This window comes from Chelonia mydas, chromosome 2 (assembly GCF_015237465.2).
Source record: "Chelonia mydas isolate rCheMyd1 chromosome 2, rCheMyd1.pri.v2, whole genome shotgun sequence".
NCBI lineage: Eukaryota > Metazoa > Chordata > Testudines > Cheloniidae > Chelonia > Chelonia mydas.
This window is the reverse complement of record NC_057850.1, coordinates 21,566,520-21,590,526: the sequence shown is the minus strand read 5'-3', so window position 1 is coordinate 21,590,526 and position 24,007 is coordinate 21,566,520. Positions and strand designations below refer to the sequence as shown.

General features: G+C 38.5%; 1 protein-coding gene across 5 annotated transcripts in view; it reads right to left on the bottom strand.

Moving 5' to 3' along the window:
- The window catches only part of TMEM65 (transmembrane protein 65), a 53,899-nt gene that overhangs the window by 8,000 nt on the left and 21,892 nt on the right, over positions 1-24,007 (bottom strand). For 2 of the 5 annotated variants that reach the window (XM_037892031.2, XM_037892034.2), the window contains 5 exons: positions 15,502-15,546; positions 12,738-12,805; positions 11,418-11,472; positions 8,466-8,508; positions 4,291-8,273 (listed from right to left, as the gene is read on the bottom strand). In XM_037892031.2, coding sequence (XP_037747959.1) covers positions 8,003-8,273; positions 8,466-8,508; positions 11,418-11,472; positions 12,738-12,805; positions 15,502-15,546 — 482 coding nt within the window. In that variant the 3' untranslated portion in view covers positions 4,291-8,002. Of the gene's footprint in view, positions 1-581; positions 598-4,290; positions 8,274-8,465; positions 8,509-11,417; positions 11,473-12,737; positions 12,806-15,501; positions 15,547-24,007 lie in introns of those variants that run through there. The other 3 variants (XM_037892033.2, XM_037892035.2, XR_005224246.2) reach the window with 2 other exon arrangements.

Sequence of the window (24,007 nt, the reverse complement as noted above, 5' to 3'; positions counted from 1 at the left end):
CTATACTGCTCACCCACCAGTTTGGCATATAGAAGAAAATATTCAGACTTGAAAGTTCACATTTACATTGTAAGTGCATACTTTTGACTAATTCACTCCCTAATTAGTCAAGCCTTCCAGAAAACCCAAAACTTCATGTAAAAAGACCTGGACATTATTGTAGTTTGACACATTTACAGTAACTTTATGAACAAAATATTTAATCATTTAGCAATGTTTTTCAGTACTAGAAAAAATCCAGTACATATGTAAGAGCTTTCCTCTCAACAATTATTCATGGAACATTCTATCATATCATATATTTGTGCTTTAATAATCAGTTGCTGAGGCAGAAATCAATGTTCAATATGTTTTTTTCCTGTGGAAAAGAAAGCAGAAAAGTCTCACACATACTAATTTATCATTGATAACTACTCAAGTCTGGAGTCTAAAGACATCTTTCCCCCCTCTTGTATACCTTTTTCTTAAAATATAACAGTACAACTGTAAAATAGAAGTTAGTATTAAAATGTAATGTGAGTATTCAGCATATTTACCATAACCCTTATCATACCAGTAACTACATGACAAACAAAAGTTACCTTTTTAAAAATGGAACTGAAAAAAGAAAAAAGTTTCAGAGAAAAGTTCTTGGCAGAGTTAATCCATTTAGCCTTTTGCAGTACTATAGCTGTGTTGGTCCCCAGATATTAGAAAGACAAGGTGGGTGAGGTAATATCTTTTATTGGACCAACTTCTGTTGGTGAAAGAGACAAGCTTTCATGTGGACACAGAGCTTGAACGCTTCTCTTCCACCAACAGAGGTTGGTCCAATAAAAGATATTACCTCACCCACTCTACCACTTTTGTGATTCTCAAGGCACATTAATACTTGCAAAATATATTAAAATTGTATGAGGCACTGTATTTGTAGATTGCCCCTCCCAATACAGGTAAGTAATTCCAAAGAATTACTAGTTTATATGCAACTCTTCAGGTTTTTCAGTTTTCCAAGAGCAAATTGTTATTACCATGAAATTCTCTATGTAGAGATTCTAAAAGCCTGTTACCTCTTGTCAAAGCTTTGGCAATATTCCAAAGCATGCCTGGAACTTTAGCCACTTGCTGGGGAACACTTGGTATTAACAGTGCAGTGTTTTCCCACTGCAGAGGAATGCAAGTTAGGAAAGCTCTCTCTCTTTTAACCAACTTACCCACCTGGAGGTTAGTCTCACTTTTATCGTTAGGTGCAGATAGTGGGCTGCTACACAGTAAAGGTGGTGGAAATGAGTTTGGGAAGGACTTGGCCTGCCAAATAAGCCTCAAGGAAATAGTTATGGAGCTCTAGGTTGCACAAGTCCTCTGGAAATAAACTCCATAAAAAGGAGTGTATTCCAAAGATGCAGGCCAGCTGAACAAACCTGCCTGAAGGCAGGTTGTTGGGATGTTCCAGATCACCTGTCTAGGCACACTAGTAAACTACATTAGATGGACTGAAGGATGCAGAGTCTATTCAAACTATAATATAAAGTCCAATGTATAGATTACGACTGAACAGTTTATAACTACTTCCATATTTTTTCCTGTATATGAAAAGCTATTTGAAGATACTAACACCAAAAGATTCTCACTGTGGGCTTTGTTATTCCAGAATGAGACAGCGTTGAACTAACTGAGGCTAAGACAGCATATGATGCTATCCGAAGATCTTGCCCAAAGTCTCAAATACTGACTCCACACACTGCTGGTGGCAACTTCATATTCTAGCACAGAATGTATGTCATGCTGAGATGATCAAGGACATTTTTAAGGAACTGCTCAAAAAAAAAAAAAAAGCTTAGCATGAAAAATATTAAAATGTTGGATTTATGGCACTTTAGTTATGTTTCTCTTATCTGAACACAGTTTTGCACTTTCTGGCCATTTCATTACATTAATGCAACTTGAACATTAATGAACTTTCCTTAGGGTCAAGTTTTCAGCTGGTTCTCTACTGAGTCTCCATTTAGATATGCACAAAAACACATATATGCACATACATACATGGGTCCACATTTTGCAGGTACAAACATTTGTGCAAACACAATTCTAACCCTTACCAGTAGGCAACTGTTTCATATTTGCATCTACAGAACACATTGAAATGAATGGGTTTTGTGAATGCAAGTTCTGTTTGCAACAGTGGGTGAAAATTCTATTTATCATCTGCAAAGTATGTGAATATACTTTTTAATGGATACAGCAAAACTTTTAAAGCTAAACTTTAGCTACTTTGCTATATTTTTGGAATGGAGCAAAGGCTAAAATACATTCTGAAACGGGAAGAGAAATCAATGTGAGTAACAATATCGTAATTCCAGCTACTGTAAGAAACAGATAAAGAACAGTTACTTACCTCATAGTAACTGTTGTTCTTCAAAACGTTCTGCACATGTGGATCCCACTTATGGGGTCCACGTGCCCCAGCACAGGAGTTGGGAACATTTTTATTAGCAGTGTCCAGTAGACGTCACACATGTGCCCTGCATGCCCTTGTGCCCGTCCCCTCCAAAGGCACAAAGGTCACAGCAACCTCAACCACTATTCAGTTCCTTTTGCCACCCAGAATCCTCATTTATAAGACTCTAAGCTGTGGGGATGGTGGCTGTGTCATGGGATCCACATGCACAGAAAATCTCAAAGAACCACAGTTACTACCAGGGAAATAACCATTCCTCCTCCTTCGCAGTACTGCATATGTGGAGCCCACTTATAGTGATCAACTAACAGTTATCTGTTAAGAGATGAGAGCCAGGACTTATTGGAAAAGAGACGGCAAAACAAGCCTACCAAAATGGGTGTCACGTCTTGAAGCAGTAATTAACTAATAATGTTTCCTAAATGTATGAGCTAAAGACCTGGTAGCTGTTATATATATTTCCTATATTAGGACTTGACTTAAGCTGCTATCTATGAAGCTTATGCTCTGGTGGAGTGGTTTGAATGCTTGACAGATGTCTCTTCCTGTTAATATCATAAGCAGTTCTAAGACATGCTATATCTATTTTGAAAGTCTGTGATGAAATAGCCATCCCTTTTGAGTTGTCATCCTAAGCAATGAAAAATCTTGTCATTTTATGAAAAGATCTAGTGCTAGCTAGGCAATATAACAGGGACCTCATATCTAAAATACGTAATTTAGATTCAGCAGGAGAAGAATGAAGCTTTTGTGGGGAAAAGCTGGTAAATGCATGAACTGATTGATATGAAAATCTGATAGTAATTTGGAAATAAAATATGGATGCAATCTCAGTTACTCTATCCATGTGAAAAAAAATGTGTATGGAGGATTAATCCATATGGCTTGAAATATGCTTATTCTACTAGCTGATGTTAATTGGCACCAGGAATGCTACCTTCACTGTTAGATGAACTGAACAATCTGATAAAGGTTCAAAGTGGGGATGTCCATAAGTGAAGAAAGCACTAAATTTAAGTCCCATGTTGAAGCAATCTCTCTCACAAAAGGAAAAAAATGTGAACAAGCCCTTTAATAAATCTATTCACTGATTTATGAGAGGGGGAAAAAAATGTATCTCCCTCTTTTGGGCAACGAAATACAGATATCACTGCCAAATGAACTTTGACTGAAGAGATAAAGTCTTGAATGCTTTAAATAAGAGGCAATCTAATATTATTGGAACTGAACACTGAGATGGAGCGTAACCTTTCGACCTTGCCCATAAAGAAAAATGTTTCCATTTGGCCATGTATTTAGCCCTAGTGGATAATTTTCTACTCCGAAGAAGAATGGTCTGTATGTCTGAAGAATGCTCTCTGTCTGTTGAAGACATCCAGATACCATCCAGGATGTGAAAGGCAGAGAGGCTGGGTTTGGGTGGAGAATAAGACCGTGACTCTATGATAACAGGCCTTCCAGAACTGTGAATGTGATAAACTGATGACAGTAGCATTTGATCTGAGAATCAAAATTGGCAAGTTCAAGCCAGAGCCATCCGTATAACTCAAGGCTTTTCTTGCCATATTGTCTAACACCCTTGGAATTAGTGGAAATGGAGGGAAAGCATACATCAAATGGTGTGACCAAGAAGTCATGAATCATCTGTTAGAGATTCCAGATTCTTTCCTGCTCAAGAGCAAAATATCACACATTTCCTATTTTGAACTGATGTAAATAAGTCTACTTGAGGAAGTCCCCACACTTGAAAAAAATCAGTTTAGTATTGCATTTTTTTATTTCCCACTTGTGAGATAAGTACATTTTCCTCCTCCGTGAGGCCACTAGACCATTTTTTCTTTTCTGGGAGACGAAGAGCTGTCAGTTTTATGTGATTCTGAATGCACCATTCCTGAAGTTTTATGGCTTGTTGGCAAAGAAGGCCTGACCTCGTGCCTCCATCTGTTTAAGTAATAGGCAGCCATGGAATTGTCTGTGAGAACTTGGATTTAAGAATTCTTTATGACAGGTAGAAATGCTTTGCAAGCTAATCTTACCTCCCTTGGTTCAAGTACATTTATGTGAACTGTGGATTCTAGATATGTTCGAACTCATGGCCTCCAGTCTTGATTTGTGTGTGTTCCCCAGCTCATATTGGGTGCAATCAGAGGGGCAAATGGAATTCCTGCACATACATTTCCATGTATCATCCACCATTCCATCGAGAATAGAGTTTGCTCTAGGATCAGCACTTTCACTGACTTAGTGTGGATTGCTGGTCTGTAAACAGTTTTGATCCATGCTTGAAACAGCCAGACGTAACCTGGCAAATGAGGTTACAAATGTACACAAAGCATATGGCCTAGAAGCTTCAGGCATATCCTTATTGTTGTCTGTGGGTAAAAGTATGGAAGTGAAGAATCAGATTTTTTATTATTTGAAATCTATCCGGCGCGAGGAACATCTCACTGCTATTGAGTCTAAGAGAGCTCTGATGAACTCTATGTATTGGGATGGAATCTGAGTAGACTTTTTAAAGTTGATCCTTAAACCCAGGAATGAAAAACAAACAAATCACTTTCTTTGCTGCCACTATGACCTGTGTTCGTCACTTCCCCTACACAAGCCAGTCTTCTAGGGAATGGTAAATATGCAACCCTTCTCTGAGGAGATGGGCTGCACTACTGACAAGAATTCTGTAAATGTCTTCTGTACTGATGAAATTCCAAAGTAGTACTTTGAAAGAGTAATGACTCCCCAGAGCCATAAAACAGATACTTTCTGGGTGCTGGGTGTGATTGATACATGAAAATAAGTATCCCGTAAGTCAAAAGTAATGAACTAATCCATGGGATCCAGCACAGGGATAACTGAAGCAAGAGTTACCATGTAGAACCTTGCATGTCAAATGAATTTGTTGAGGTTCCTACGATCTTGAATCGAACACAAGTCACCTTTCTTTTTAATATGAGGAAACGGAGAATACAAGCCTTTTCCCATATACTGCTGAGGAACTAACTCTCTTGCTCCAAGCTTGAGCAGTTTTGTCAATTTTCTGATGCATGGCACTCTCATAAGAAAGGTCCCTGAAAAGGGCCTGGGAATGGTGGTGGGAAGGAGGCAAGGATTGAAACTGAATGACATAACCATCCCTGATTACTTAATGGACCCATCAATCTGTGGTGATTTCTACCAAGCCTCCATGAAATAAAATAGATGGGAACCAAAGGGTGGAGTAAAAGAGCATCAAATCTGACGTCTTTGTGTCTGACCCAACTGAGTAATTCTAGAAGAGGGTAGTGGAGTTGACTACTACTTCTGATATCTAAATTTCTTTCTAGATTTTTCAGAAGGGCCTTTGGTGTCAGGAATATGAAAAAGAAGGATATTGAGCATTCCTATATCTGGAGAATGAAAATTGACGATGAAACTAATTTCTTTTAGAAAGAAGGATTATATAAACCCAATGACCTGAGTGTGCAACTGGAGTCTTTTAATTAATGCAGAGATTCGTAAGTCTTGGCACTGAATAGATTCTGACCATCAAATGACAGATCTTCAATTGTCACTTGCACTTCTTTTGGTAAACCTGATGCAGAGAACCACGATGAGCATTGCATCATGATACCTGTAGCCACTAAACAAGCACTCAAATCAGCAGCATCTAATGTAGCTTGGAGAGGTTTTAGCAATACGCTGCTCTTCTTCACAAATAGCTTTAAACTCAGCTCTACTCTGAGCGCAATTTGTCCTTAAACTCTGACAGTCTACCCACTGGACATAATCATATTTAGACAGCATGATTTAATAATTCGCTATCCTGATCTATAAAAATGCTGAAGAGTAAATTTTCTTTAAAAAAAAATTCACTCTCTTTTGGAACAGATTTCCTAATCTGTTTTGATCGTTCATTGGCTGCAGCAACCAGTGGTGATGAAGCGAGATGATGATGTGACAAAGATACTCAAATCCTAGAGGGCACCTGATATCTATGATCAGTGTGTTTTGCAATAGCTGAAATGGAAACAGAGGTAGCCCAGAAATCTTTTGTTGGATCCAATACTCCTTCATTAATAGGTAGTGCAAACCTGCTTTGGGATGCTGACTGTAGAATATCAAAAAGTTTGTTTTTCCTGAACTGTCACCATAGTAAATTCTATTGTTTTTGTCATATGCTTCAATGATTCCTCAAAGATTTTAAAAATCATCTGCTGAAAGTGGTGTAGCCTATGAAATGGTTTCCATCAGGTAAGAAAGAAGATCAGAAGAATTGTCCTGATGGGCTGGTATTTCACCATCACTTACAATTTGTTGTTCCTCTGCATCTTCAACTTAATGGGTGATCAGGACTATAGGGTTTGTAGCAGGTGACTCATGAATAGATTTCATATACTGTGGGAGAACTTGTCCCTCAAAATTGCAACTATTGAGGCCATGAGAGCCAAATATGGCCATGGTTGTGGACCATATGGAAAGTAGTCGAGGGAATCAAAGAGCATAGTAATAATTAGCGACCTTGGGTTAAATAGGAAGGTCTTTTCCATATGCCTGCCAAGACTTATTTTCTTTCCGTTCATGCAATTTCCTTTTTGATGGAGGACTCCCGTCAGCGCCTTTGGATGAAGAAACCTCTAATGCAGAACCAGGGCTTTGGAGCGGAGCCCGAAGCTGGAGCACGGAGCAGCAGGTTTTTGCCTGGAGCTGGAGCGGAGCCAGAGCACAGCTCCAAAGCCCTGTGCAGAACCCATAACAGGAGATGGAAGGATCTGACTGGGACTTAAATCCTTAATTGTATCAACATGCTGGTTCAAAGCAATTTTCTTTAGCGGTACCCTGGCTTTGTTTTGAGGAAGGGATATGTTTGGTATCAAGATCGGGGAACTTCTAGGACTGGTGACATAGGATCTGGAGTGACCCTGAGGTTTGGCAAAGACATAAAAGAAGCTTTTGGAACTGCAAATTTAGTTGTAAAAAGGTCCCTGTAGCGAGGGTGTTGTAGATGCCTCTCCCTGCTTTGAAGTTTCCTCAGCAGCTGAAACGCTGGCCCAGAACGGGCTTTGATCAAAGGTGTTGTGCCAACGAGGGAAGCACTGCAGAAGACTGTCCGGACCACTCTGATGCTGAAAGGGAGAGTGCTGCTGAAGCCTGTCCTGAAGAGGAGGAAAGAAGGTGACTGTCTGAATTCTTCTTCCTTTGAGATCTTTTAGCTGAAGAGGAAGAGGAAGATTTCTGTCACAGCTCTGTGCTATGCTTCAGCACAACAGCGCTCCTCTGCACTCTCAGCACTGGCATAACAGCTCCTTTGAAGAACTCCTCTGCCCTCCCAGCCACAGAGACAGGATTCGGTGCTGCGAAACTGAGACCTGGCCTACACTAGAAAAGCAAGTCAGTTTAACTATACTGGTCAGGGCTGTGACATCCACACCCCTGAGCAGTGCTATGAAGCTGACCTAAGCCCCTGTGAAGACAGTGCTAGGTCCCTTCGCGTCTCCCACACCTCTCCGCAGGTTTCAAAGCTCAACCAGAAATTTTTAGCTTTTATTTTTGGCCCTGTACAGCAAGCCCTGCAAGCCTGAGTCAGTTGACCTAGAATGTGAGACTTGTTGCCCTCTGTTTTTTTCTTTGCAGTGTAGACACACCCATAGTTGTTCTGACTCGCTGGCTGAGGCAGTTAGAAGGAACTGGGTGGCAGTTGGGATCACTGTGCCCTTTATGTACTTGGGGAATGAGGGCATACAAGGCAACCCCCTCCTGGGCACTGCTACTGAAGATGTTCAAAACTCCTGTGCTGGGGCACATGAACACCATAACTGGGAGCCACAGGTGCAGTAATTCGAAGAAGAATGCAGCTTTATTTCTGAGCAAAGCAAGGAGAGAAGGGCAATTATTTTGGTATCTTTATGGGTATCTGGTTTGTTAATACACATTTCAAGAATCAGAAACACCCAAAGGGATTTCTACAGCATATTAAGCTTTGTTGAGTGGGGGGTTTTTGTTTTGTTTTTTTAAGATCAGGCAATAACATACTTCAAGCAAAATCCAGACTTACCCGAGTCCAGCTAAATCTGAAACAAGATTTCCCAAAGCAGCAGCTGAAAAATTGAGAAACAGGAAAGCATTATTTTACAAAACCCACTGACAAAAGAGTAATTAAGATATATAGCATGAGTATCCAGAATTAAGTTTCTTCTCTTACACTAGGATTTCTTTTAGCAGCACAATTTGTAACACTAGGTCTAGCAGAGCTTTAACATCATAGGTGGTGCACTTATTTTCTTGAATTTATTAAATTCAGGAAAATCACTCAGTTCTGGGACATGGAATAACAAATTTTCAGACTGTAGTTAACAATGGCCACAGCCATCAGCCAACTTTGTACATCTGACACAGGAACTAGGAGTCTTTAGTTGGAGTCACACAAAAAGGCTTCCAGTCAGTTAGCAGAAGCAACAGCACTCGCACCAGAAGTTGTATAGCTAGGTATGACAGATATTCCAGTAAAAGGCAGTGGTATCCCATGGACATAGCTTCTGCCTCTCATAGAGGTGGAGTAATTACGCCGACAGGCTAGTGCTCTCCCATAGGCAGAGTGAGTCTTCGAGACGCGCTACAGTGGTACAGTTGTATTGGTCATGTAGACTAGCTCTTATTCTGAGAAATATATTTTATACATGCCTGAAAGAGTAATAAGAAAAGGAGTACTTGTGGCACCTTAGAGACTAACCAGTTTATTTGAGCATGAGCTTTCGTGAGCTACAGCGAGCTGTAGCTCACGAAAGCTCATGCTCAAATAAACTGGTTAGTCTCTAAGGTGCCACAAGTACTCCTTTTCTTTTTACGAATACAGACTAACACGGCTGCTACTCTGAAACCTGAAAGAGTAATGTTTTACATTACACACATTTAAAACATTTATGTTGCAAGAGCAGAACTCGCAAGTAGGTTTACTCTTTTGTTGTTAGATTTTTTTTTTAAATGTAATGAACATTAAAAAGATAAAGTCAGTCTACACAAGGCAAACCAATTCCTCTTGCCTTCTGGGCCGCTGTCCCACATGTGCAGAGAGAGTACATACCACTGAAAGTAAACAGAAAGTACTCCAACTTCGAAACTTAAATTATTTCTTTATCTCAGAAATAAAAATAAAGGAGATAATTCAGAGAGTTGGTATAACATGTTTGGTTTAACAGATACCCCCAGCACCAAAATACAACAGTTCACTTGGCCAATGTAAAGGTTGTAAGTCTATCCAACATGGAGTGGTCACAAAGCATTGCATGGGGACTGCAAAACACTAAAGACACCACAGTGCCTCCATAAAGCCCAAAGTGCCTGTTAGGCTTTGCCTGTCTGTTACTTAATGCCATTGGCAGTGCCTAGACACAACTTTTTCGGATCTGGTGTAAAAATGTCTAAGACTGGTAATTCAGTCAGCGTATACCAACATGCATATTGAATCTTGTATGGGCAAGCAGAACAAAAAGCTTTAAATTACCAAACTAATCTTAAGGATAGTTCTAATTAACTTAGATTTTCTTCCCAGTTAAATAAATAACTATACATACATACATACATACACACACACACACACAAATATCACATAACAGAAGTAAATCAACATGGCATAATCAGACACCAATTCCCTCTCAATCAACAGTTTTTCTTGATGATATTTCACATTTTAACAGGGACTCCGTAAAGCAAGTTACAAAGCATGACACTATTTTTAGTCACATTTTTGTGGCTTTTATGTTTGACATTTTCCAACTGAGCACTCTTTCTAGGTCTATACTAGCCATGTCAAGAAAGTCATTCAAAAAGGTCTGCTAATGCTACTGGATTTATAACTAAATTCCTGTTGCTAATGTGTATTTTCCTAAAAACAGAGAAGGAAACTACTCAGTCTATGTCCTATTAACTAGTATTTGAGGAGAACACCCAGATGGAGAAACTATACATCTCTGCATTCCAAAATGATAGAGATCTATAAAATCATGAATGGTGTGGAGAAAGTGAACAGGTAAGTGTTATTTACCCTTTCACAAAATACTAAAACTAGGGGTTCACCCAATGAAATTAACAGACAGCAGGTTTAAACATAAGGAAGTACTTCTTCATTCAACACACAGTCAATGTATGGAACTCCTTGCCAGGGGATGCTGTGAAGGCCAAAAGTATAACTGGGTTCAAAAAGAATTAGTTGAGTTTAATCGATGATAGATCCATCAATGGCTATTAGCTAAGATGGTTTGGGGATACAATCCCATGCCTTCAGTGTCTCTAAACCTCTGATTGCCAGAAGCTGGGACTGGATGACAAGGGATGGATCACTAAATAATTGTCATGTTCTGTTCATTACCACTGAAGCATCTGGTATTGGCCACCGTTAATTAGTTAAACAAAAATACTTTTGATAATTTTGTAGTAAAGCAGAATTTTGCAAAAGAGTTACATCTAGATTTATACAAGACAAAGTCATCCCTACTTTCATGTCAGCATTTAAGTGCCGTTTCTCTGCAACTGGAACTTTAGAGTCTTCTTTCAAACAATGACAGAATTGAAATAACATGTTGCAAATACTGGTAAACAGACAAGATCATTTAAACATACTTAACAGCTATAGACTGTGGGCCTGATTTTGCAAGGTGAGTTCCCTCAACTCCTGTGTACTTTATTTGGAGTTGCAGGCACATAGCAGCTTGTAGAATCAGACCCGTGGTGGTTTACAGCTTTCCTACAGAAATGCCACTTAAAAAAAAAAAAAAAGTAACACAACAACTGGATTTTTATACAATCTATCAATATCTTTAGAGGCTATTTCAGCTGAAAATTCCATTACTGTATACGGAATACTTACTTTTAACAACAGAATTGTTTCTCTATAAATAAGATTCAATTATGGAACAAAGAGCAGCTGTTTCAAATCCATGTGGCTTATATTCAGTCTAGATTGAAGGAATTTGCTATTTTGGTTTACATTTATTGTGTTTATATTACTTGCCTGCCATAGTAGTTATTCCCAGGACAACTCCAATCGATAATTCTATTTGGGTTCCCTGAAAATAAAAGTTCGTCTTGTCATTATTTGAGCTTTACTTGTCAGGAATAAGTTAAGAACATTCATATTTAACATAACAGACTGACGGCTGCTTGCTTCGTTATTTAGAAGTACAGAGATAGGTAATACCATAGCTTCTACTTGATCAATACATCTCCTTCCAGCCTTTCCCATTCCCTTAAATACAGGTCCCTGCTTCATATGTTTAATACCTCTTATATTCATTTCATACTATATATTTGTTTCACAGTGGCTATCTACTGGACATCAGAAAACAGGAGTCCCAATCTCAGCACACTAATTTCCTATTTTAATTCTATGAGCTAAATGTAAAACTAATACATGTTATAATTATTCTAACACTTTTACATCTTCAAATGCTAATCAAAATAATAAATACTCAACACCACATGAGATAGGGCCTTATTTGTCAGATGAGGAAGATGACACAATGCGATTAAGTAGCATGCCCAACCCCCTAGGGTCAGTGGTAAAAATCAAGATTAAAAATAAGAGTTTTTGGCCTCTACTCCTGTTCCCACTCCACTAGTTTATTTTGCCTTTAGGAATTATTTTGGGGAAGTTCTATGGCCTGTGTTATACAGATGTTCAGACTAGATGATCAAAATGATCTTTTCTGGCCACAGAATCGATGAACTAGGTAGAAATATTTGAAAGTGTTATTCCCATTAAACCCACCTAGATTAATAAAATACTGTATATAATAAAAAGCAGCAAAAGCACTTACAGCATATCTATAGGACCGCTTATCAGCAAATCACGAACATTCTTTACAAACATTAAGCATGACAATACTCCCGTGTGCTGTGTATATATTATAACCATTTTATAAATAAGACATGTTTCATTACATGTCTAATGTCACATGGCAAGCCAGTGTCAGTCAACAGAACAAAGGATTCTTCACACATTAGACCGCTCACACTGCACAGATCTTTAAGAGCAGAAAAAAAAGCAAGTTCTTTTCAAACCACGCAAAAATAAGATCAGCTTTAATTTTGCCCCTTCAGACATGAACATCACTATTCTGAAAAAGAAAAAAAACAAATTTTGAAAATATTCTGTATAAATAAAATGTGAAAATATTCCCAGTGGAAGTACTAAAATGGGACTGAAGTTAGCAACATGGTAGAAAAAAAAGTCTTCTGGAAATCATAATAGAAGTGATGAGTGGAAACTATGTTTATTTAATCTGAGACACTACAGTTCCTTTATCAAAATCAGACATAAAGACAAACTTACCGCAGCAATCATAATTGCATTATCCAAGAATCCAAACCCTACAAAAGGTATTGCATTGTGGAAGAACACTGAAAGAAATGAATAATAAGAAGTAAGAATCTATAGCTGAGTTCACTCATTTAAATAAATCTAAGTTTCAACTGTTCAATTGCGAGATATCAGATTTAAAAGATAAATTAAGACACACACATGCAGTAGTCTTTCCCCGGCTGCTTTTATATAGCTTGGACTTGTTGTCCTGACCTTTTTGTTTTCACTGGGTATGCTCACACTGCAATAGAAGACCCACAGCATGGCTGCAGCTATCCTCAGCTAACTTGGGCTGTGGGGTTACAAAATATCAGTGTAGACATTTGAGCTGAGGCTGGAGCCCAGACTCCGAGACCCTGCGAGTGTCTATAATTATCTACATTATCTTGGCTTCCTCAACATGTTCCTGGAGCTGTGATTTTTTTAAGACTGTAAACTCCTCAGATCAGGGAGTATGTCTTCCTTTATGTTTCTTGGCCAGTGCTAACATTTTCTACACTTAAATCTGCTCCTAATTTCCCTGCTTGAAGAACTGAGTTTCATCTCCATTTTCTGCATTCCCAACCCTTCCCTTTTTCTCTACCCCTCACCTTTCCTCTGATAGTTCAAGAGAAGAAAATGCCACTTGATATAACTCAATATTGTAGTAACTTGGTATGGTCTATGACACAAGTACCTTCCTTCAATAATAAGGAGGCTTTTATTACAGCACAATTTTCTTTCTGCTATCATACCCAGCTCTTCCGCTAGGAATGTGTCTTTGTATGTGTTTATACAGCACCTGTCTCAGTGAAGCCTCAGTCCTGATTAGAAACTCTGGGTGCTACTAGAATATAAATATTAAATAGGGAACTGAAGTATAACGCATATAACTTAAAAAACAAATGTGGGGAATAGACTCATTTAAACATCTTTTTTGGTATATTCCCAATGTTTCTGCCATTTGACACTTTTTCCCCAAGATCATCTTAAAAATCTATGGTCTTTTAAAATTTACGCTATTTTGTAAACAGACAGAGAAAGCAAGAAGGGAAGAGTGAAAACCTGTGAGTATTAATTTCACATTGCAGGGAAACTGAAAGAATAATAAAAAGGTGAATGGTAAAGTCAACTCATACAATCCAGCAGAGGCACCTAGATATAATCCAATTTTTGGAACTAAAATACTATATTTGAATAAGTTTTTTTTGCCCCCAAATGCTAAAGGTTTAGTTTGGAATTTTGGAACTATTTTACATGACAGTAAAAACTCTCTCTTCATATCTGCTTTTGAAAATGTGTAGTGGATTGTGATTTGTATACATCTGGTATGTTAGCATGCTTGAACATGGAGGACATGAGAAAGGCAATCTAGATAGAAAACACCAAGTGTGAAACACTGCAGTGCCTTTCAAGATCTGTATTACCAACTATGGATCAAACTCTTAAATGAAATCAATGAGATTCTAATAACTTCAATAGGGTTTAGACTGATCCCTGAACAAGTAACACTACAAACAACTTACACAACTAAAAAAGGGAAAAAGGGTGTAGTAGTGTGTTTGTCCATCGATGTACAAGAAAAAGGTACTTACATTCTGTTAATAAATAGAGCTGAACACATAATTTGTCAAGAATAATTTGGAGTGGGGTGCGTTTTTTCCCTGTTTGTGAATTATCTGTGATCAAAATGAAGTTTTTATGTATTTGTTCACTGTTTCACGTACTCAATTCGGTCACTGCATGCAAGTAGCTCTTTGCAGACTAACAGCATGAATACTTTTGATCTGAAATTTCCTTTCCATTAATATTCTGAAATATTTGCTTAAATATAAATTGCTTTGGCAAACATTCCTGCCAGTAAATCTGTTTGCTAAAGTGTTTATGCAATATCAACATTAAGCAGATGTAAGCGCAGTTAAAAAATTAAAATATTTCTACTCAGTGTACACAAATAGTTTTATTTTTTCTAGTCCCCCTCCACACACACGATAATCTACTTCTGTGGGATAAGAAATAATTTACTCAGATACCACTTCCTGCCAAAAAAGAAATTCACTGAATCTTAACACCTACAATTTTTAGCCAAATCCCAAACTTGCATCTATAGGAGAGAACACTGTGCTATAACCACACTGACTTGACTACTAAATTCTCAGAAATGTTATCCAACACCTATATTTATACTGCATGTGCACGCATGAGCGCGCGCACACACACACCCACCCCTCTACCATCTTAATAATGTAACATCTGTAAGTAGACCACTAAATAAAAGAAAGCTAAAACTAATACTGCAAAAGATCAGCGACAAGAATAAGAACCTGATTGGTCATTAAAATTTCCAGCTTCAAAAAAAATGCTACCGTAACAACACAACTTGGAACCAATACACTGTTCCATACTGGCTTTGAATTTCTTTTCCAATGCAGTAACAGTTTATACTTGGGGTTTGGGTAAACTAGACATTAGGGACAATAAGACACACCAAAGATATCTGGTCATTTCCCCAATTAGCGTATTATGAAACAGCAGCAGGGTGGTTGCAGATACTTTTTAATACCTCAGTGCACTCCAGATGTAGGTTCTCTCACTAGTCTCTTAAGGAAAATATGTAGATAGCTCCCATTAATGAAAGGAGTTAGAATAAATCTGAACAGTTTTGAGAATAAGACAAAGTATTTAAAAGTATGAGCAATCAAAGAATATATACAACTATTAACTATATTTAATAAGTTTTTTTTTTTTCTTTTACCGTGTTTCAGCTGTCCTGGGGATGGTGGTGCAACTTCCAACTTCTCTATATAGGTAAAAACGAAATTAGAAAGTTAGTCTAATCATACTTCCATTTCATTGCAATATAAAATGTTTACAGTACATCTCTCTATTTTCTGCCTTCTAGGATATATAAAGGAATGTGATTGTAGTGGAGTAATGAAAATACAGGCATGGATCAATATATTATACAAGGATACAGCTAACTTGGATTCAAGATAGCATGTCAGTCATGATGGTAATGTTCTCCAGTAATTTTTAAATATGGAATAGGAAAGCCTCAGACTAGTTCCATATAATTATTAAACTGAAAAATTATCAAAATTATGCAAAATAACTTGCCTATATTCAAAAAAATTTGATGAGTACCTTTGCTTTAAAATTTTGGGGGAAAGTTCTGGAAAAACAGCAATAAGGCAGTAATAGGTCTACATAAATAAACAACAGCACATTTCATGGTGCATGGGTGAAACCCTTACAGAAGCAGGTTTAAAAAAAGATACTCTAAGTATAGAGCAGATAGCATTTTGTATACGGATATTGGAAAGAAGTTTATCATCTAATAGCATGGATTTTTCATTGTTGATGCAAGATTAAAAGTAAACAATATGACAGTGGCAGAGGCCACTGCCTTTAACAGCAGCAACTGAGTTCCTGAAGCATGAGAAAAATCATTTAGGTATCCTGGGCCCAAACCATTAAGAGCCCGAAGGTAAGGACCAAGATGTTAAGGTAATGAAAAGAAATCCAACCTTGAATTGTGGGGACCAAACTGGTGGTGGTATTCGTTATGTGGAGTTGAGCCCAGGAAATTAAATGCAGGTCCACCAACAGTGACCCTCAGATATGTATGCACTATCACCCTGATGTTACCTTTGCCAGGATCAGGGACACAACCTGAAGCTGGGCATGTTATCCAAGCACTGGACATTAAAGCTCTCTTCTACAGGCTGCTGCAGCAAGCCTGTAGGAATTGCATTTCAAAGGAAAGCACAAGGGAACTCTTGATTGATCACCCAATCATGCTCCAACATGCACAACTGTACTTTGGCTAAAGCCTGCAGTACCTTTATTACAGATCACGACGCTTGAGAAGGAAAGAAAGAACCTAGCTTTATTCTCAGAGCCCAAGTTTGAGTTTAACGCTGGCAGAAAAAAATATTCTTTTAACAAGCAAATTTGAACTAGAATAATTGAGACACAACCATGACACTCCAGAATACCATTTTTGCAGTCACTTTGTAGTGTAGGGGTACGCAACCTGCAGCACACGAGCTGATTTTCAGTGGCACTCACACTGCCCGGGTCCTGGCCACCAGTCCCAGCTGGGGTTCCATCCGCCGGCCTGGGGTCCCAGCCACCAGTCCCGGGGGCTCCGCCGCCGGCCTGGGGTCCCGGCCCACAGCTTGGACCAGTGAGGGGTGCAGACAGGGGCAAGAGGGGGCGCAGCTCAGCACCCCCACCTTAAAAATTGTTCCAGCACCACTGTACTGGGATAGTTTTAAGTCCCGATTTGCTGCTTTCATCACTATCATGCCACATGGAACAGCGCACTGCGTTTGACGCTGAGATTAGAATGCACATGCAAGAACTGGAATCAGAACTTTCTGACAGATTTCAACATTTCCAGAAATTTGGCCCAATGCTTTCTTTTCTAATTAAACCTGAAGAGTTCAACAAAAGCAACTTGGATTTGTCTGTATTTCAGTGGATGGGTGTTGAAGATTTCAAAATGCAGCTCATTCAGTTAAAAAGCTCAGAATTGTGGGCATCAAAGTTTGGAGATCTGTGGAGTGCACTTGAAGGTACTGAGAGAGATCATGGGGCCTCTATTCTGACCTGCTGGACGTCCCTGCCAGTGAAATTTAACTGTTTGAAGAAAATTACATTTGCAATGCTTTCAGCATTTGGATCCACATACTTGTGTGAACAGGTATTTTCACACATGAAATCTGTCCTCTGTCCCTCTCGGAGCTGGTTAACAACTGATCTCAGAAGCCTGTGTGCAGCTTAAAGTATCCAAATATGTGCCAGACATTGGAAAACTCAGCAAGGAGAAGCAAGGGCAAGGATCACACTAAACTGATAAAATTAAATTAAAATGCAGATCTTAAGTGAAGCTTCTTAAACATTTTAAAAACCTTATTTACTTTAAATACAACAACAGTTTAGTTATATATTATAGACTTATAGAAAGAGACCTTCTAAAAATATTAAAATGTATTACTGGCACGCAAAACCTTAAATTAGAGTGAATAACTGAAGACTCGGCACGCCACTTCTGAAAGGTTGCTGACCCCTGTTGTAGTGTATAAAACCACAGCTTTAAAGCACAGAAATCTACAAGACTGTAACCACATTAATGTCACTATCTTATTAGCAAGACAGCCCCCAACAGTTGAAAGACCAAATTCTAGATGTAATTAAAAACTTGAAATACACTTCACAGTACAGTCATACACAAAAGCTGTGTTTGATCTTTTGAATTTTCAAGGCTTAGCACAATGGATACAAGCTGTGGTTTGTTTGATTTTTCATTATTTTTAAACTAGAAAGGGACAAATTGAAACCTTACATAACAATACTAAAGGAAAAACAAGCAAAGCATCCTTAATTTTTTTCCATTTTTTAAAAAAAAAAGCCAGTAACCCCCGCAACCTCAGTAGAACGTTCATGCAGAAGCTTCAGTTTTAAGAGTTACCATCATACTATAAATTCAATACACAAAAAGGGAGTATGTGTGTCTCAAAAATGAAAGCAGCCCTCGCATCAGGTCTCGAGAGAGCTTCTCACCAGACCTTCTGGCTAAGGCACACAACTGAAGGAGACACCAGATTGTGTCTTGCAGCAGGAGGAATGAAATGGAAAGAGAACCATACTAGCAAACCATTGGAATACCCTGTATATGTGGAAGTGTAAGGCATTCTCTATTTCCTAATAACTGAGGCCCAGCAATCAGCTAGGGAAGTGGGTTTTTTTTCCCCCACCACTTCTCAAATCTAAGTTCTTTACATGTTTATAGTTGATAAATTGTTTTAAAACAAAGTTAGATTTATTGCAAAAGGATTAAGCTTGAAGGACATAAATCTGAACACTAATACAGCACTGTTTTTCCAATATGTTCCTAGTTCAGCAAAAAGACAAAATCTGCTGACTGTGGCTGATTTATACTCCTTCAAGCTATATACAGCAGTTTAGATCCAGGTTTTTTTCCTTCCATCCAGAAGGAAAATGATTAGGTGAGTGATAACCAGGGATATTCAGGAAATTAGTCAAGTCTACTAAAGAAGCACTAGTGCTAGTTTGTGAGTGACCAAACAACTAAGAAATAAGGATACAATGAAACTGGCAGCCATAAAGAAATACACAAGGTCTACTAGTAATCCAAGTAATAACTTGTTATAATTTTATTTTAAAAATTAGAATCACTCTCTAATATTATAATCCTGCAATCTGCTATTGGTGATATTTGATATGGGAATGGATGCTCCCTTAAATATGTAAGATACAGCTGGGCAATATCAAGTCTCAATGTAAAAGTGTTAAAAATCTAAAGAGGGTATTTTGTAAGAAAGAATAATTTCAGATACTGTACTGGTCATATTTTAATTGTCTCCTCCAAAGCAGAACAGAAAAGAAATCATTGTTAGCAGTTTAACAGTGGATGCTGGAAAAGGGGGAGGAAATAATATGAACAGTCAAGGAAAGTACTAATACTCTCAATCTAGTACCCCTACCATACACAGATTGAAGGATAATTTCTTACCTGGAAGTTAGTTTCTGTGCCTCAGATCCATCAGTCCAGAACACAAGTTTCTCTCCGACCTGCCTGTCAAGGCAAAGCCAGCAAATCACTTGCCAAGATAATCATAATCAGGACAGTGAGGGCTTTAAACACACAAAACAACCAAAAGTATTTTCCATGTCTATCAGAAAGGTAATCTAATCTAATCTAAAATCCTTTATAGGAGTCAGAGTAGCAGCTGTGTTAGTCTGTATCCGTAAAAAGAAGAGGAGTACTTGTGGCACCTTAGAGACTAACAAATTTATTAGAGCATAAGCTTTCGTGAGCGAAGTGAGCTGTAGCTCACAAAAGCTTATGCTCTAATAAATTTGTTAGTCTCTAAGGTGCCACAAGTACTCCTTTTCTTTATAGGAGTATCCATGAAGAGGAAAGGGACTATGCTAGGGGAAAATTCTGGACTGGTGGATAAGATGCACAGAAACCAGGTAACACTTACTTAAGAATCCTGAAGGAGGTGGACTCTATATAATAACTGCTGAGCAGTTGTCAATTTTACTCACTGGGATAGCCTCATGAGGCAGTAAAATCATGAAGATCTCTAAAACCTAAAAATGAGATGGAAATAAAGCAGACACTTAGGCTATAACGTTTAGTGAACAAGTTCATTGCTTTTCCAGTGGTTGTCAGATATTTCAGGCAGGAAATGCCAAAACACAAGCTGACGGTATCCAGAAACAAAAAATTTCAGCCACTTGTTGCACACAATACAAATGGTTTCCAGTTGCTATGACAGTCAAACCATGGAAAGACGTTGACTGGTGAAATGCTTAAATATATGCTGTACTATATTAACTATTTAGATACACCAAAAAAAAAAAAAAAAGTTGAGGAAAGTATTCACATGATTCGCAGAACATGGGAAAATACGTGACTCCACATCACCACTGGAAAAAGATATTTTCGTCCATAAAACTCTCTGCATATTTGTGGTGCTGTTCAGATAAAAGACCAACATAAAACAATTAACAAAGGTAACGGAAATCTGCAGAGAATTTTATATGCAGCATTGTTGTAGCTATTTCAGTCCCAGGATATTAGAGAGACAAGGTGGGTGAGGTAGTATCTTTTATGGGACCAATTTCTGTTGGTGAGAGACATGTTTTCAAGATACACAGAGTTCTTCCTCAGAGAATTTTAGTGACATCTAGAGAGAGTGCCTCATTCCTCCCTCAAAAATCTGAGAAACTTCTACAGTTATTCAATGTTTCTATTTACTTAATCCTACTCTTACATCTGAATATCAAATATTGTATAATACAAGGAGGACTATTTTTAAAAATAAATATTTAAACTGAACTGCCTTCAGTGCTACCGGACCACATTTTGCACAATCTCCACAGAAGGTGCTACAACGAGAACAAAAACATTTAAGGTAATAACATGACACCCCATATTTACTATAAGTGTATACAAGTGATGAGGACTGAATCCAGAACCTCTGGATCTAAAACCCTGAGCCCCTACTGGCTAAGATAAAGAACCAGGTTCCTTAACTGAAAGGCTATAGCAGACAAACCCATATATGTTAGAAGGAGACAGTGTCACACCATGTAGGGTGATTATGCAAGGAAAAGCAACAAGCTTCTATATTTATGCATGGTAGTGACAAAAGTGTGCTTGGCACTTCATACATATGTATTAACATGAGGCTCCTTCCCTGAAGAAACCTACATTAAGTCATGTTCCCAAACATACTTCAATATTAAGAAACTCATTAGTCTGCACATTATTGTAAATCACACACAAAATTCAAATGTTGTATATTACTACAGGATGTACAGAGCTTTGGGTAACGACTTCTATCTTCGGTACCTATATGATGTGCCTTACTAAAGTAACTTAGCACCTCACTTTTTTTTTTTTTTTTTTTAAATTATGTATATCTCCTCACAACCTTCCTATGAGGTTGGTCAGTGCTATTATTCCCCATTTTACAGATGAGGAACTAACACACAGAGAGATTTAATGATTTGCCCATGATCACGAAGGAGGTCTGAGGCAGAGCAGGGAATCCAAGTCAGTTCTCCCAAATCCCAGGCTAGCACCTAAAACAATGGAACATTTTCCCCTCTCTCGTCTAACTCTACTTCAGTACCTTAAATTTACAGATTTATTTTAGAATCACAGAATAATAGAAATGTTGGGCTCGAATGGACCTCAAAAGGTCAGCTACTCCAGCCCCCTGCACTGAGGCAAGACCAAGTAAACCCTGGCAGATGTTTATCTAACCTGTTCTTAAAAACCTCCAATGATGGGGATTCCACAAGCTCCTGTGAAAGACTAATCCCGTGCTTAACTATTTTCATAGTTTAAAAGTTTTCCCTAATATCTAATCTAAATCTCCCTTGCTGCGGATTAAGCCCATCACTACTTCGCCTACATTCAGTGGACATAAGAACTGATTACAGACCTCTTTGTAACAGTCCTTAACATATCTGAAGACTTATCAGGTCCCCCTTCAGCTCTCTTTTCTCAAGACTAAACATGCCAAGTTTTTTTTTCAATCTTTCCTCACAGGGCAGGTTTTCTAAAACTTTTAAAATTTTCATTCTCCTCTGGAGTCTCTCCAATTTGTCCACATCTTTCTGAAAGTGTGGTGCCCAGAACTGTACACAGGACTCCAGCTGAGGCTCACCACTGACTAGTAGACTGGGACAACTGCCTCCCTTGTCCTACATCTGACTTTCCTGCTAATACACCGCAGACTATTGCCTTTTTAGCAACTGCATCACATTATTGGCTCATATTCAATTAGTGGTCCACTGTACCCCCCAAATCCTTTTCAACAGTACTACTGCCTGGACAGTTACTTCCCATTTTTGTAGCTGTGCATTTAATTTTCCTTCTTAAGAACAGTACTTCACACTTATCTTTATTGATTTTCATCACGCTGATTTCAAACCAGTTCTCCAATTTGTCAAGGTGTAGGAAGGGGACATTTTTGATAGCCCAGAGCCCAGTAACAAGCCTAGACCACTGCCGGCTAGAATACCAATTGTTATGCTCACTGCTGAAAGCAGCTAGCAAGGCTGTTTCTGAAGCCTTAGCACAATTAGCAGATCAGGAGGGGAAGTGAGAAGCGAGCCACCACGAGGAGTAAACATGACCCTGTGCCCTCCTGACTTGAGTATTTTCCGAAGCATGCGGTTTTGCAAGATGGAAAGTCTGGCAATAGTTAATTGCTGTGTCAGATACAGCAGGTTAACTGATGAAAAAGTCCACACTACAGGCTAGAAAACTCCAGACTTAACTTAGCTTCTGCAGTTTTTTTTTTGTTGTTGTTTTATGAACAAGCTTTGTAATACTAAGAAATTGGACACTTGAACACCTCTCAAATTCCTTTGCAGACAGAAAGCTGGCCACCGGAAGTCTATAGAAATCCACTCAAAACCTCATCAAGACGCTGGATAAATATGAATCTGGGGTTAATTTGGGGTACTCTACTAACCTGTTGTGGAGGTGTGTAAGTGCTTGAGACTAAATAAAGTAGACGCTTTAAGTGAAAGCACTTTTGTTTGCCTGCTTGCGTCAACTATCTATCAGTCAGACGTGCTGTGTCCCTACTGATTTATTTCCTGCCACCACCTCACAGAATAAAGTTACCAAGAGCTTTGGGTTCAGCAAAACCGCAGGTAACAAAGGTCCTTTTGAATTCTAATCCTGTCCTCCAAAGTACTAGCACATATCCCTAGCAAGCCCTCCCAGCTCGGTGTCATCAGCAAATTTTATAAGCATACTTTCTACTCCATTATCCAAGTCATTAATGGAAGCACTGAATAGTGCCAGACTCTTGTGGGGCACCACTAGATATGTTGCCCTGGTTTGATAGCAAGCCACTGATAATTGCGCTCTGAATAGTCTTTCAATCAGTTGTGTACCCACCTTATAAGTAATTTCATCTAAACCACATTTCCTTAGTTTACGAGAATGTCATGTCTGTCTCAAAAGCCTTACTAAATATCAAGTCTACAGTTTCCCCCCTCCCTATCCATCCATATCCACTAGGCCAGTAACCCCTTATCAAAGAATGAAATTAGGTTTGTTTGGCATGATTTGTTCTTGACAAATGCATGTTGGCTATTACTTATAACCTGATGATACTTTAGGTGCTTACAAACTGTTTGATTATTTGTTCCAGTATCTTTCCAGATACTGCAGTTAAACTGGCTGGTCTATAATTCTCCAGGTCCTTTTTGTTCCTTTTTTAAAAGATATGTACTATGTTTGCCCTTCTCCAGTCTCTAGAGCTTCACCCATCCTCCATGATTTCTCAAAGATAATTGCTAAAGCTTCCAAGATTGCTTCAGTTAGTTCCTTAAATAATCTAGAGTGAATTTCATCAGGCCGGGCTGACTTGAATACATCTATCTTTCCACTTCAGTCCAAACAGAATTCGCACATAGCATGATCCAAGGCATACCAAACCACAGACCAGGATCTCTAGTTGTAAGATGGCATCATTAGATATAAGACATAACTCCTACAAGATGCTTGGCAGAAAGAATGCCTCAAATATCCAAATAAGAGGCAAACTACAATATCTCCATACTCAAAACTACAGTCTTTATAGCTCTTTTTAGTGGTCTTGGTGTAGTGCCAAGGAGGGCCTCAAAGAGAAGGACGAACATCTTGAAATTAACCCAGTGTTTTATAATAAGCAAGAGCACTGAGGTGATAGGGT